Genomic DNA, 16059 nt, shown 5'->3' on the forward strand with positions numbered 1-16059 from the left:
TAGTAAAATAGAAAGTAGCTGACCTAGCAGGGCTTACAGAAAAATGTGCTGAACAAGAAAGGAAACAAAACACGTCCAATTAAGCTCACTTTTAAATGTTCTGCAAGATATAATCCTCCATAACAAAACTCAAAACAAAGGGAAGATAATTTGTACATTGAAAATAAACTAGTTTATTTGAAAAATCCCATATTAACAATCTTACATTCATATAGAATGACAAAAGACCCCATATAGCCAAAACAATCCTGAGCTAAAAAGAACAAAGCTGGAGGCAGCATACTCCCTAATTTCAAAACATTATAAAGCAATTGTAATCAAAACAGCATGGTACTAGAAAAAAACAGATACATCAACCTACGAACAGAGGAGAAAACCCAGAAATAAACCTACACATTCGCAGTCAACTGATTTTTCATGAAGGTGCCAAGAACACACAATGGGGAAAGGATAGTCTCCTCAATAAATTGTGTTGACAAAACTGCATATACATGCTGAATAATGAAATTAGGCCCTTATCTTATAACACACAAAAAAGTCAACTCAAAATGGAGAAACACTTAAATATAAGACCTGAAACTGTAAAACCACTAGAAGAAAACATAGGAGAAAAGCTCCATGACTTTGGTTTAGGCAGTGATTTCTTGGACATGACCCCAAAAGCACAAGCAACAAAAGCAAAAAACAGGCAAATGGGATCACATCAAACTATAAAGCTTCTGCATAGCAAAAGAAACAATTAATAAAGTGAAGAGACAATCCATAGGATGGGAGAAATATCTGCAAACCATATGTCTGACAAGGCGTTAATATCCAAAATATATAAAGAACTCAAAAAACTCAATAGCAAAAAAAAAAAAAAAAACTTAAAAATGGGCAAAGGATCTGAAGAGACATTTCTCAAAAGAGAAATGGTCAATAGGTACATTTTTTTAAATATTCAGCATCAGTAAACTTTAGGAAAATCCAAGTTAAAACCACAATGAGATATCACCTCACACCTGTTAAAATGGTTTTATCAAAAAGATGAAAGATAAGTGTTGGACAGGACATGGAGGAAACGGACCCCTCGTACCCTGTTGGTGGGAACGTAAATTAGTACAGCCATTATGGAAAACTGTATGGAGGGTCTTCAAAAACTAAAAATAAGACTACTATATGACCCATTAATCCCATTTCTGGATATATACCCAAAGCTACTGAAATCAATATGTCAAAGGGATATCTGCACTCTCATGTTCATTGCAGCATTATTCACAATAGCCAAGATCGGCAAACAACCTAAGTGTCTATCAGTGAATGAATGGATACAGAAAATGTAGTATATATACACAATGCAATACTATTCAGCCTTTAAAAAGGGAGAAATCCTGTCATTTGCAAAAACATGGATGAATCTGAAGACATTATGTTAAGTAAAAAAGGCCAGGCACAGAAAGACAAATACTATATGATCCCACTTGTGTATGAACTCTAATAAAGTTGAACTCATAGAAAGATAGAGTAGAATAATGGTTACCAGAGGGTGGCAGGGAGAGGGAGAGAAAGGGGAGTTGTTGATCAAACAGTCCAAAGTTTCAGACAGACAGGAGGAATAGCTTTTGAGATGTATTGCACATCAGGATGACCAGTGTCAATGTATTATATATTTCAAAATAACTGAGAGAATAAATTTCAAATGTCCCACCATAAAAAATGATAAGCAAGGTGATAGATGTTAATTAACTTGATTTGATCATGCCATATTGCATACGTATATTAAAACATCATATTATACCCCATAAACGTATACAACTATGATTTTTCAGCAAGAAAACAATAATAAAAAGTAAAAGTCGTTTACTTGGTTCCAAAAAAAGGGGATCAGTATAAAGTTACTAATGATCAAATTCTTGGTTAAAATATAGCCTAAAGTTCAAGTGTTAGTCATTTATATACAATAGAAGAATAAGGAAATACCGCACACAAATTACAGAATGGTACAAAGTACCTGAGTCATATCATCAGTCTCTTGAACAAACCGGACACCAGTTCTTGATCTCATTCGTTTAATACCCTGTGGATCCCCATAGTCCTTGAGAGGTGAGGTAGGTGGAAAACGATGGATCTCTTCACAAGTAAAAGAAAAGGGAAGGTATTAAAATACTGCATGAGAAGAGACAATCTAAAATTTTACTCCGTACAAACATGGCAGACATGGATATACATATATTCATGTCCCTAACCCAGACTATTTCCCAAGTATCTTGCTATGGCCATAAAGTTCCACCAAATTAGCATTAATCATGCTCTTAAAGCAGATAAAATGAACAACAGAAATAACCTGGAAATAGAACACTCAAAAGTTTCAATTTGTTATACTTACCAAAGAAGCAACATATTTTCTCATATAAAAATAATGAATTGCTAAATAAAAAACTCATATGACCCCTTAATATAACTTAATACTAAAAAACACAATTTTTCAAACTACGTAGTCTACAGTCTGAACAGCATATAAAAATAAAAACTAACTACATAAAAAAATAGTGCCCAATTTTTAATCATTCTTACCATAATCAACAGTAATATTAACAATGTAAGGTACCAATGTTCAATTATCTAAATCACCTCCCTTCACTGCAGGCTTTTCGATTCAAACATGAATCTCAGTGCTATACAAAAGTGTAAGTAAGATTAATTAAGACAAACTGTCATAAGCTTTAAGCTAGCCATTCATATCTACCTGCATGCCAAGACTGAAATTCACCTGATCTTAACAAGCATCACAGGGTATTTCATAAACATGGGAAAATCTATTACGCTAGGACAAGATACCTAACCTAAAAAGTGTATCACCTGGCGAATTCATGTATTTGTTTTGATTCTTTGGCAGCAGACAATTAAATCTAAGTTTCTGTTAGGTAAAGCTCTAATGTGGTCTACAGAGTCTGAGAAAAAAAAAAAAAAAACAATATAACAACAAAGACCCTTCAATATATTTCAAAGCATGTACTATAAAATCCTTGACAACTAAATGTCCTATCATCCAATCTGCATGAAGTTATGTGTGGGTCATATTTCTCCAAAAATTAAATGTATTCAATATCTACTTCAAAAATATTTTTAATGTTTTTCAGAACATTTGTAGTGTTTACCTGGCCCAGTGCCACCATCAAGGTCACTTGCACACAAACTTGTAACAGAAATACTTCTCCCTCCTGAGTTTCTCAATAAACGTTGACTCCGGAGTTGGTCGATTGATTGTTCCAAGCTTTCTTTTAACTAATTTAAAGAATATAATGAATGAAGTGTTATTCTTCTTAAGCAACTTCCAAATACAAATAGACCACAGATTTTCAAAGCTATTTCTGAAATATCTGGGTTCCCCCAAAGAAATGTATCAGAAAATTTTAAACTAAGTTATGTTTAAAATATGAAAATAGTAAATACAAATATTTTAAGAACCAATGCTAAAATCTGGTTTTAAAAGGCATGTGTCACTACCTATTCCATTTTTTATTGCCAGATGTGGAAGAGATGTCTACTGTGTAAGGGCTTACAAAACCAAATTGAAATGTCTAATTGGTGCACCACTCATGCGAAGAAGCATAACAAGGTCAACACAACTGAAAGAAGAGAGAAAGCTTTCCTCTCTTCTAAACATTCCTTCAGAAACTCCAGGTCTACAACAAATAGGAAACTAAACAGCTGTCACAGTGACAGCTGCTACTGAAACAATGTACACCGTCCAACTCTATTATCAGAATACCTCTTTCAGTCATTCAAAGACTTCAAATCCCAGAAAATGATTGGGTCAGATATCAGACTGCCAGTACACACTAAGAACTACAGTTGTCCAAATGCTTTATTCAGTTTATTAAGGAGTCAGCCAACAGGGGACATATAAAAACATATCTTTAGACATAAAGAGCTACATTAAATAAAAACATGCTAAATACTGAGAATAATGTCCAGAGCTGTACACAACTACAGACCTGAGAAGAGGATTCGACTAAGACCCAAGGGAAAAAAAATTAAAGCTGAAGAAAATCCATACACCCTGAATTGCTGGGAAACTTCAGGTCTAGATATCTTATTTAAGGATGAATAGAAAGTAGTAATTTTAAACATAATGCATGGATCCATGGAACAAGTCATCTATAACTCTTTAAGTAGAATGTCAAAACAAAATGATTAGTTGAGAAGACAGGGTTTCCTAAATTCAGCCAGCGTTAAAAGATAGAACACCATTTATGGAGAGAACAAGTTACTTTACTTGGGGAAATGAGCAGAAAGAAAGGAGCCTCAACTGAAGGAAAAGAACAGATGAAACAGAATATGAGTCACAAATGAAGCAAACCCTTTTTCAGTCTGGCTATTTGGATTTGGCTGCTCTAATTGAAACAATCTGTATTAAAAGTAGAGTTAGAATTTCAGGAATCTGCTCCTTTTGTCCCTCTCATTTCTGAAAGAAAAAAAAGAGGGATTTCCACATCCCTCTGTCTCCTCCTTACCTAAACTGGGATATGTACAATACCATCCTGCCTTGAGTATTCACCAGCCAGCTATAAGATGCAGCATCGGCCAGGCACGGTTGCTCGCGCCTGTAATCCCTGCAGTTTGGGAGGCTGAGGCAGCTGGATCACTAGGTCAGGCATTCGAGACCGGCCTGGCAAACATGGTGAAACCTCATCTCTCCTAAAATACAAAAAGTTAGCCGGGCGTGATGGTGGGTGCCTGTAATCCCAACTACTCGGGAGGCTGAGGCAGGAGAACTGCTTGAACCTGGGAGGCAGAGGTTGCACTGAGCTGAGATCGTACCACTGCACTCCAGCCTGGGCGGCAGAGCGAGACTCTGTCTCAAAAAAAAAAAAAAAAAAAAAACCTCAGCATGAATCCACAAAACATACTATGAGGCCCAGGAAAACCAAGGTTTACCTTGAGAGTAATTTACACATAAGTAAAATAACATATAAGTAGACCAGAGGTCTTATGTAGTGATCACAAAGTAGTATATCAGTAATCTATGACAAAATTATCAGAATAAAACTAAACAATGTTAAAGCTAAAAAGCTCAAATTCAAACTGTAACATGAGACACAGACTAGAAAAGTCACTAAAGTGAATTTAGATCATACAAATTAGCGTCAGAAATAAAATGTAAAATCAGCTCTCTTAAGTTTTGCTGTGTTTATTATTTCCATCTTTCAAGCTAAACTCAATTTCAGTATCCTTTTGAAAGCAGAGTCAGCTATCATTTCTTACTACTGCTTCTTTTTGAAGGTAATCTGCCTTTTTAGCTCTGGCTATTTTTAAGATTTTCTCTTTACTTTTGTCAGTGATTTTATTATGTATCACTATGTACAGTTTTATTTGTATTTATCCCATTTCTGACCCACAGAGATCACAAAATCCATAGCTTAATAAATTTTATATGTTGTAAATTCTCAGGCATCATCTTTTCAAACATTGTTTTTGCCTCATTCTCTCTCCCCTCTCCTTCTGGAAATGCAACTGCATTTTAGTTATACCTTTTTACTAAATGCTGTATGTCTTCTTTTCTCTTCTATATTTTTTCAATCTTTCATTCTTCCATTCTTTTTGGATCTCTTATGCTGGTTTATCTTTCAATTCATGAATTCTCTTTCAACTATACTCAAGCTGTTGTTCACTCTGTTCATTAAAGGTCAGTTGGTTATTTATTTATCTTATTTTTCAGTTTCTGAAATTTTCATTTGGTTCCTTTTAGTTTTCAATTATTTTCCAAAACTCTTAATCTATTCTTTTAATTTCTTGAACATGTTATTCATGGTTACCTTATAGTCCCATATATGTTTCTATTGTCTGCTTCTTCCCTTGGTTTTCAGACACCTTTTATATTCTTTTATGCCTGTGTATTCTTTACCATGTGATAGACATTTTATATGACAAGTTGTAGAAATAATTTAAAGTTCTAGAGGATGACATCTTTCTTCAGAAAAATCTGGTTCTGCTTCTAATGGAAAGTCAGGTTAGGGTCACTAGCAATCTCAAATCACCTTAACCCAGTTAGGAACTGAAGTGGTTCAAGGACGGGCTTCTGTCACCATGAAGGCTGGTCTATTTTCAGTTTATCACTTCTCATTTCCAATTCACCACTTTGCCTATACTATCACCCTCTGGGGTCTCCATTAAAGCTAAAGGGTTCCTGAACTCCAGCTTTGGTCTTCCTAGCCTCTTAAGTTAATTGATAACTCTGATCCTAGCCTCTCTGCTTTTAATCCACCTCTTTAGGAATCAGCTATCATCTTGAAGGAGGAAGAAAGTCCCAAATATAAGATTTACCCTTCTGGACTTAAGTTTTTTGCCAGATTCTGACTACAGAATTCCTCACTGCCTTAGTAGTTCTTTGATGGATTCATAATATTATTTTTTACTTTTTTTCATGTTTCTAGTTGTTCTCAGTAGAAGAGTTGATCTGAAATAATCTTACCTACCAATGCCAAAAGCAGATCTTGCCAGCATCCTTTTTATGTAGGCTTATTTGCTAACAAATCCTAAGCTGTAACTAAAAGCTCAGAAATAAAGTGAATTTTCACATACACACACACACACACACACACGCACGCACGCACTCCCTGCCACCAAAAGAAAAAAAGTTACCATGGGACATACAGAAGAACATTAAAGAACAAGAGAAATGAAACACTTCCCCAAAATCTCATCTATCAATCCCATTTTAAAACTCTAAAAAGATATATCCGAAGCCATTGAAGATGAATAGGATGATTTTTAAGGTCCAAAAAATAAAATTACGTTATGTAAAGGGAGATGAATAAAATAAAGGCGATTTTAAATTACTCTTCCAAGCATTATGGCAAAAACAATTTCTGCACCTGAAACATAAAACTAAAAATGTAATAGAATTAAAATCTACACTTTAAGTAGTCACAACACAACAGACACTGCACAAAATTTAGTGATGTATGGAGCCAATCTGATAACTCCTAAAACACAAAAACCAAGAAATAAAGAGAGAGAGTACGAAGTCATAAAAATTGTTTTAAACTCTTTTGGATTATAACGTCTTACTAGGTGTAACGTCAAACCAAACAAAATTAAATAAAAACAAAATAATGTTAATAAAACTCAATCTAACATTTTCTATGATGATGTTATTTTCCTAAAACTAATCAGTCTTACCAAAGACTGTGGTACTAACTACAATGTTATAAATTCTTTTGAGTCTAGTAGGACTACCTCACCAGATACCAAATGATGATTCTATTTTCCCCCACTTTCCCCTATCTGAAATCCTGTAAAATGGACATCATAGAACATAATATAATGTATACTAATACCTCACTTGATATAAATGCATGATTTAAAGATTAGATCTATTCTTTCACCTCTGTTCTTTTGATATTAGACTGAAACAACGGAAACTACTGTGTACCAGCATAAATGCAAATAAAATTTGGGCACTGGAATTGAATGGCTATGATTTGGATCTGTGTCCTCACCTAATTCTCATGTTCAATTATAATTCCCAGTGTTGGAAGTGGAGCCTGGTGAGAGGTGACTGGATCATGGGGGCAGAGTTCTTATGAATGATCTAGCACCATCCCCACTTGGTACTATACAATGAGTGAGTTATCATGAGATCTGGTTGTTTAAAAGTGTGTAGCACCTCCCCGCTCCTTCGCATTCTCCTACTCCGGCCATGTGACGTGTGTGCTTCCCCTTTGCCTTCTGTCATGATTGTACGTTTCCTGAGTCCTCCTAGAAGCTGAGCAGATACCAATGTCATGCTTCCTGTACAGCCTCGCGAAACCGTGAGCCAATTAAACCTCTTTTCTTTATATATTACCCAGTCTCAGGTAGTTCTTTATAGCAATGCAAGAATGAACTAACACAGGTAGTTTATCCAAATCATCAAGTAATGCTTTTTCAGACTTAAGCATGTAGTAGGCTCCCTCTAGCCAAAGATAAAACAATTTGAGCATAAATAAAAATATTAACTGCAATGGACTAAAACACTTTAAATATGCATATAATTGTAAGTTAATAATGATACTCAAGGGGTAAAAAAGTCATTGGTCACCACAAGAAGATGTAGGAAACCAATTATCTTGGAAACTGATATACAAATGAACTGAAAAATAACTGTAGATGCATTTAGATTACCATCAAAATAAAATAACTAAATTTTAAAATTCTCACAGAGATCTCTGAAAGCCTTTTGATGTCTCTATTTGGAAAAACTCTGATTAGAAACAAAATGTAACTCAAGGTTAATGAACTGAAAAAGAATGCACATAAAACGCAAAAGGATTGACTACACTGCAACCTAAATCTATGAAAGGAGATCATCTGGGCAACAGTGGGTACTCCAAATAACAGAAGTGATCATTAAAAACATTATAATTCAGGCCAGGTATAGTAGCTCATGCCTGTAATCCCAGCACTTTGGGAGGCCAAGGCAGAAGGATCACTTGGGCCCAGGAGTTCAAGACCAGCCTGGCCAACATGGTAAGATCTCATCCCTACTAAAAAAGTAAAAAATAAAAAGTAGCCAGGTGTGGTGGTACACAACTGTAGTCCCAGCTACTCAGGAGGCTGAGGTGGGAGGATTGCTTAAGCCCAGTAGTTCAAGGCTACAGTGAGCTGTGATTGTACCACTGCAGTCCAGCCTGGATAACACAGGGAGACTCTGTCTCAAAATAAGTAAATAAATAAAATTTTTAAAATAGAAATATCATGATTCAGAAGGAGCAAAGAAAAGCTTCATTTGCTTTCCTCAGCTGTACTACTTTCACTTCTGCCCCCACTCCTGTCTGCATCTTTCACACCCCATCAGATAACTTTCTTACATGTTTTATTTTGTGGATGAAATAAGATAATCTATGTAAAATAATTAGAACAATGCCTGAGGCAGATTTGGTTGTTCAGTAAATGATACTTTTTATCATTATGATTAAAGGCAATGAAAATAAAAGTAAGAAATAAATAGAATGATGAAATAGAATCCTTTAATCTGGAGAAGCTATGTAAAAGAGTTCGTCATTCCCTAAAAATGTATTTACAACTCAGATGGAAATATCTGTTGAGTTTATTTACTTCCCATTTATAAAACCACTCCTGGGCAGGGCACGGTCGCTCATGCCTATAATTCCAGCACTTTGGGAGGCCAAGGCAGGCGGATCACAAGGTCAGGAGATAGAGACCATCCCGACCAACATGGTGAAACCCCATCTCTACTAAAAATAGAAAAATTAACTGGGCGTAGTGGCATGCGCCTGTAGTCCCAGCTACTCGGGAGGCTGAGGCAGGAGAATCACTTAAACCTGGGAGGCGGAGGTTGCAGTGAGCTGAGATCACGCCACTGCATTCCAATCTGGCGACAGAGCGAGACTCCATCTCATAAAAAAAAAAAAAAAAAAAAACTACTCCCTCAGAAAGTTCAGCATTATTTAACTCTAGGCCTACCACAGACTTGATGACAATGGGTCCCTCATTGAAAATTGCTTTCTTAACATCACAATATTTACTGTTATGGAATATATCATACCTAAAATAGGATATACATAATTTAATTTCCAAACCGCCCAATTCAAAGGAAATTTGCTACCCTAAGTAGGGACCTAATATTCAACTTTACAAAGTAGGACTATACTCTGCTAATGGTTAACAATAATGTTTTCAATTTTTCACTAATAAATTAAAAAGCAAAGACTCAATTCCCATTATTAGTAAGGTAATGAATCTGAAACATTTCATGAGCTACCCAAATATAACAAAGTCTATAGAGCTCCATCAGTCAAGTACATCATAAATCATAAAAATCCTGTAAATACAAGGATGTCCAAACTCATTTTCTAAATAAAAATAGAAATGCTTATGAGAGAAGATATGTTTCCCTGCGCCCATTAGCTTGCAATTACAAGTGATTAATGACAACTATACCTTTACTTTGTAAAAACAAAAAAATAACAAGCCGTCAATTACAACTTGGGAGTTATGTGACAATTCAATACAACACAGATATGTATAAAACAGTCATTATTCCTTCATGTTTCCAATGATAGGTACACATACAATGTGATTTTAGTGTTTTCATCACACTGTATATATACCCCTCATTAGAAACATGAAGGAATAAATTTAATTGGTTTTCCAAGAGTTTACAGGATAGGAGTAAGCAATTCCAAAGGAAAGAAAAGTAGAAGATAGAATTAGCAACATATTAATTAAAAATACATTATTAACTTTATTCCAGAACTCTGGAGTACATTTCTTTCTTACATCTCCATGTAAAGTAAGTATAAACTGGAACATCCTTGAAAGGGCAATTTTGAAATATCCAGCAAATTTTTAAGTGCACATATCCTTTAACCCTGCAATTCTACTTCCAGCAATCTTACAGGATTACAAAAACATATATATGTGTGTGTACAGTAATGGTCACTGCAATAATGTTTATAATAAAAAGAAAAACTAAATACATTCATACTATGGAATAGGGTATAACTGTTCAAAACAATGAAGTAATGCTACACAAAGTTATATGGAAAATGATATACATTATTAAATTTTAAAACGTTGTATAACATTATATTTAATATGATTCCATTTTTAAAGCAAATCACACATATGCTTCTAAATACATAGAAAATGTTTGGAAACAAGAAGCTCTCAAAATTGTTACCTCTTTTGAGTGGGGCTCAAACGGAGGTTGGATAGAATTGGAGGCCATTATCCTAAGTGAAGTAACTAAGGAATGAAAAACCAAATACCACTTGTTCTTGCTTATAAATGAGAGCTAAGCTATGCGTACATAAAGGTGTACAGTGGTATAACGGACACTGGAGACTCAGAAGGGACTCAAAGGTATACAGAGTGGTATAATGGACATTGGAGACTCAGAAGGGAGGAGGTTGGCAGCGGGGTAAAAGATGAAAAACTATCTATTGGGTATATTGTACACTATTCGGATGACAGGTGCACTAAAATTCCAGACTTCATCACTATACAATTCATCCATGAAACCAAAAAACCACTTGTTCCACTACAGCAATTGAAATTTTAAAAAATTAAAAAGGGGCTTTGAGAGAGGAGTTTCTCGTTTTTTGTTTTAACCATGAACACGTATTACTTTAAAATAAACCATCCTTAAAAGTCTTAACTCTACACGAGGGGTCTCTCCATGGCCCAAGTTTACCAAGTCTCCATTAAATTCATGTCTTGAATTCTACTCTCTCTGATGTAAAGCCTTCAAATTCAATAGAATCTAATTTATATAAGCTAGTTAGCAATCCATCTGACAAGCTAACCTAAATTTAAACTATAAAATAATAAATTAGTTTAAAATCTAAAGCGCTTCACAATGGTTATTTCCTTTAGCTCACAGCCCCATTCCCCAAAATACTTCATTCCCAAAAAGATGGGTAGGAGAAAATGTAAACAAATGTAGTTTCTCACATGTTCTATCGCACCCGCCTGTCCATTACTGTATTCTCGGTATCGTCCAAGCATCTGGTCCACTTGTCGCAGGTTCCGACTGGTATCCTTGAGAAAGAAAATGGACTGAATTAATTATTCCAAATACTTTTTTTCCTAATCAATCTTAATAGTATGTCAATCAACTAAGTCAACAGTTTGTAAAATGTACAACTTTTATCATGGCTAAGTTGAATATCAATGTACTTCATACATATTAAGTAAATCTTAACACCACTGAGAGAAACTCAAATCCAACTGCAATTTACTTGTGTAAAATCTGACGCACATAATGTAAATCCGTATTCAAGATTCCCTAGTAAGTCAGCAACAAAACCATAAATTCTCAGAATCATAATTTTCAATTTGTGCCCCTCAACCAATTCACACACTGTTTATAGAAAAGGAATTCTGAAAAAGCAAATCTAGTAGACTGTGTACAAGAGAAGAAAATCATTAAGATCAATGTGATTTTGACTATTCTTTTACCTCAGAACTTGGTGAGAAGAAAAACAACAAATTTAATTTTAATCACAAAAGAAATGGTTCTCATCTAAATATTCTAGATTTCACCTGGGGGATTAATTAAGGTATTTCTTTCAAAAATATATACTTATTAACATGTCTCATTGTTGGGAAAGCACAAGAATTCATACTATAAAATTCCATTGTTATCTTACTTTACTTACTTACATTTTACTTACTTTACTTACTTACTTATTGATGAGAAAGGGTCTTGCTCTGCCACCCAGGCTGGAGCGAAGTGGCATGATTATGGCTCACTGCAGCCTCAGCTTCCTGGGCTCAAGGAATTCTACACCACTATGCCCAGCTAAATTTTTTTTTTTTTTTTCCTAATTTGTGTATAGACAGAGTCTAAGTATGTTGCCTAGGCTAGTCTCAAACTCCTGGCTCAAGTGATCCTCCCACCTCAGCCTCCCAAAGTGCTAGGATTACAGGTATGAGCCACCATGCCCAGCCCATTATGTTACTTTAAATGAGTTTAAAAAGGATAGGTCCTCTGGTTTTCAAATCAACGCATGGCTTCGCCACCAGAAATTACCCTCTTCTCATCTAAGCATACTAATCCAAAGCAATTAAAAGCCAAAATCCATTCTTAGCCAGGCTAAGGTAAAGGTAAGGGATTAATGGGTAGGAAATACATTCTATTCCTGAGTTTTCTTTTTTCCCCTATAGCTGTGTTACCTTTCCCCCACCTCCTTTCTAAAGCCCTTTCTAAGAAAAGGAAGCAAAATGCCTCAACTCAAACCTCCAAATACTTGCAAAAATTAGCCTCTAAATCAAAATGGCATCTCTTTATTTTCACCCACAAATAATCTACCTCACCAAAACATGAGCAATTTCTCTAAAGGCACATGCCCATGAGAAGCTAAACTACAATCATTTCTACTGGTTTCACTCTCATGATATTTTATTTGGAAATATTGCTTTATCCTGAAACACTCTCCACCACCTATCACATATTTCAAATATCTTTACTGACCGTCATAGGCAGAATAATGGCCCTCAAAGATATCCAAGTCCTAATCCCTGCAACCTGTGTATGTATACCTTACATGGCAAAAGGGATTTGGCAAATGTGATTACATTGAAGACTTTTAGATGGAGAGATTCTCCTGGATTATTGGGTGGACCCAATGAAATCATAAACATCCGTAAAAGAGGAAAAGGGAGGCGGGAGAAGTAGAATCATAAGATGTAAGAATGGCTTGACCCTTCCCTGCTGGCTTTGAAGATGAGGGAAGGCAGCCACAAGATAAGAAATGTGGGCAGCCTCTAGAAACCAGAGAAGGCAAGGCAATAGATTTTTCCCTTAGAGCCTCCAGAGAGGAACACATCCCTACCAACACTTTGAGACCCAGTAAGACCAGTGTTGACTTCTAACATACAAAACTTTAAGATAATAAATTTGTGTTGTTTTAGGACATTAGCTTTGCAGTAATTTGTTACAGCAGCAAGAAAATTAATCCACTGACTGAAACTATTAAGCAACTCAAACTATTTAAATTCTATTAAATGCAACCATTGTTAAACTAACCTGTAAAGTACTTGTTATAGTGTTGACCTTCTCGGTAACTTCTACCGTAGGAAGACTTCGAGTTCCCCTGTGAGTTGATCTGGCAGCCCATGGACTCAATCGGTCATAACAGCGGAAGTGATCTGATTCGCTGGATGATTCTGCCATTGATGTACACAAATCCTTTTAAATAAATATAGGTCAAAGTTAATAAAACAGTAAAAAGCATGGAAATAAAAGACTAATACAACTGTTTGCTTTTGATCTCTTTTCTATGTTTAATACATTAGTAATTTTGCACACTGTAATTTCTACATACATAGCTTAAAAACACAAGAAGTCACTTCCCCATGTAATTCTCCCTCCTTCGTTTTCTCTGCTTTAAGGGAGCGATTCCTCAGATATGATTTTGGTCATGTTTACAACTCCAGTGATAATAATCCCTTAGATTCATGCAATGCTTCCAAATTTTAAAAGTATTGCCACATTTAGTACCTCACTTAATCCTACCAACAACATCGTAAGGTAGATGAGAAAAACACAGATATTCTCTAAAGTTAGGACCAGCAAGTATCTTAATATTCATCTAATGTCCATTCTACTGTAAGAACACAGGTAAAGACACAGCATGACCTACAATAAGACGGTCTCATTCAGTGTACATTGACAACTCTCATGTACCTTGACTTAAAGTAAGGTAGAATTAAACAAATGCTGTAATACAGGTACAAATTCTACAATAACAGATACATGAGAAGGTGGAATCTTCAACATCTCCACCAAAATAGAAAGCCGGACATCCTGAGTATATGCATCAGTAGATAATTATCTAAACACGCTTTTCTTCCATCCTTACCTCAGTTTTCTATGTAATGCATTAAAAAAATTATTTCAGGCAAAGGAATCTCAAAAGTTTCAGGAAACCTTTTAATAGAAGTTGAAGAAACTAAGTAAGTTCAGAATAAAGAAGCATCAGAGAAACTCAACTGATAAAAAGTGAAAGTGTATTGAGTATCCCAATAATTTCATTTTCTACTTAATGGTGGGTTAACATTATTTTAACATTAATTGCTAGAATCTCCCTAAAATCTATATGGCCATTTTGCTGGCTGATTAAATATAGTGTGATAAAAACATTTCTTTTTTCTTTTGTTTTTTGAGACAGAGTCTCACTCTGTCACCCAGGCTGGAGTGCAGTGGCATGATCTCGGCTTGGCTCACTGCAACCTCCACCTCCCAGGTTCAAGCAATTGTCCTGCCTCAGCCTCCCAAGAAAACATTTCTTGAATGACAGAGTATCTTAGACTTCCAGGATCTTTATTCTGAATGCATCTGGAAGTACGCTGATCATACATTGAAGGAGACAATAAAAAGAATGTGCTAAATGTATACATGTCCTAAAGCATTTAATGAAAGCAACTGTGTTTTTAAAATATTGGATGAAACATAACTAAACAAATAAATAAACAAGCAAGAACTCTTGCCATAAGGTTAGGTTTTTTAAAATGAAATACAGTCTGTTACTGCTATCAAAAAAAGAATCAATGAAATAGCCAACTTCTTCACACTAGCTAAGACAGGATTAGAGAACATGCTGTTGAACACCCATGCTTCACCTCTGCCCAGGGCTCTTAACTTCCTTCTGCACCTATCTTCTCTGGTTCTTGCCTGTCTTCTCCTATGTATAAGTACAAAGGTATAGTACCCATGATGTCACTCCCTCCCACCATAAGGAAACATGAACAAGAAATTAAGACTGAAGCAATTGTTTGGCTTTGCTTTTCCTGGCTCACAATTGCTTAAGTCCAAAGGAAGAAAGTATTTTCTTTAGAAGACAAGACATCTTACATATAACATCTTACATATAACATTCACCTTTTAAATTTAGGAAATCACTTGTATTCATCTCATAAATCTATGCCACGTAACATAACATCTTTTACTCTAAGTTACAGTACTTCCCATCAAGCGTTTTCCATTAGTGAAAGCAGGAAAAAATCAACATTTTCTAAGAGCCTGCTATTCTGCCAAGTACTATGCAGATGCTTACATAAGACAACCCAATTTAATTCTCGTAACAACTTATTAAAGTGAACACTATTAACCCCTAATTCACAGAGGATGCTACTACTAAAAGACATTAAATAATATCCAACTCCATACAGTAATTATAAGTAGAATGCAAACCCAAGATTCAGCTGGCTTTCTCTGTCCTCAACACTATGTTCTTCCCACTGTGTTCTGCTGTCCGTTTATCCTCAGTTAACAATCTTAAAATTAACAAAAAGTGCTAAAGACAGCAGGTGCAGGCCAGAGCCTACATGTGTGTATAATCTCCTCAACTCCCTCTCATTTCATGTCAGCATAAAAATATCAAGAAAAAAGGGAAATATCAAGTAATAATACAAAATCTTAACTAGGCACCAGGAAAAAAACTAAGTGACATATCTGTACTAATGCATTTAATAAAAAGCCCTGAAACAAATCAATCCACTGGTCCCAGATTAAGGGATTTTTGTTTCCTTATTCCTTTTATCTCTTATATAAGAGAAAATAATAAT

At 35.2% G+C, this 16059-nt stretch overlaps 1 protein-coding gene across 21 annotated transcripts in view; it reads right to left on the reverse strand.

Annotated features, from left to right (window-relative positions):
- Positions 1-16059, reverse strand: part of CEP128 (centrosomal protein 128) — a 465504-nt gene that overhangs the window by 409020 nt on the left and 40425 nt on the right. For all 21 annotated transcript variants that reach the window (XM_054449602.2, XM_054449600.2, XM_063651940.1 and 18 more), the window contains 4 exons: positions 13520-13681; positions 11443-11529; positions 3138-3264; positions 1991-2109 (listed from right to left, as the gene is read on the reverse strand). In XM_054449602.2, the coding sequence (XP_054305577.2) occupies positions 1991-2109; positions 3138-3264; positions 11443-11529; positions 13520-13666 (480 nt within the window). In that variant the 5' untranslated portion in view covers positions 13667-13681. The remainder of the gene's footprint in view (positions 1-1990; positions 2110-3137; positions 3265-11442; positions 11530-13519; positions 13682-16059) is intronic.

This window comes from Pongo pygmaeus, chromosome 15 (genome assembly GCF_028885625.2).
Source record: "Pongo pygmaeus isolate AG05252 chromosome 15, NHGRI_mPonPyg2-v2.0_pri, whole genome shotgun sequence".
Classification (NCBI taxonomy): Eukaryota; Metazoa; Chordata; class Mammalia; order Primates; family Hominidae; genus Pongo; species Pongo pygmaeus.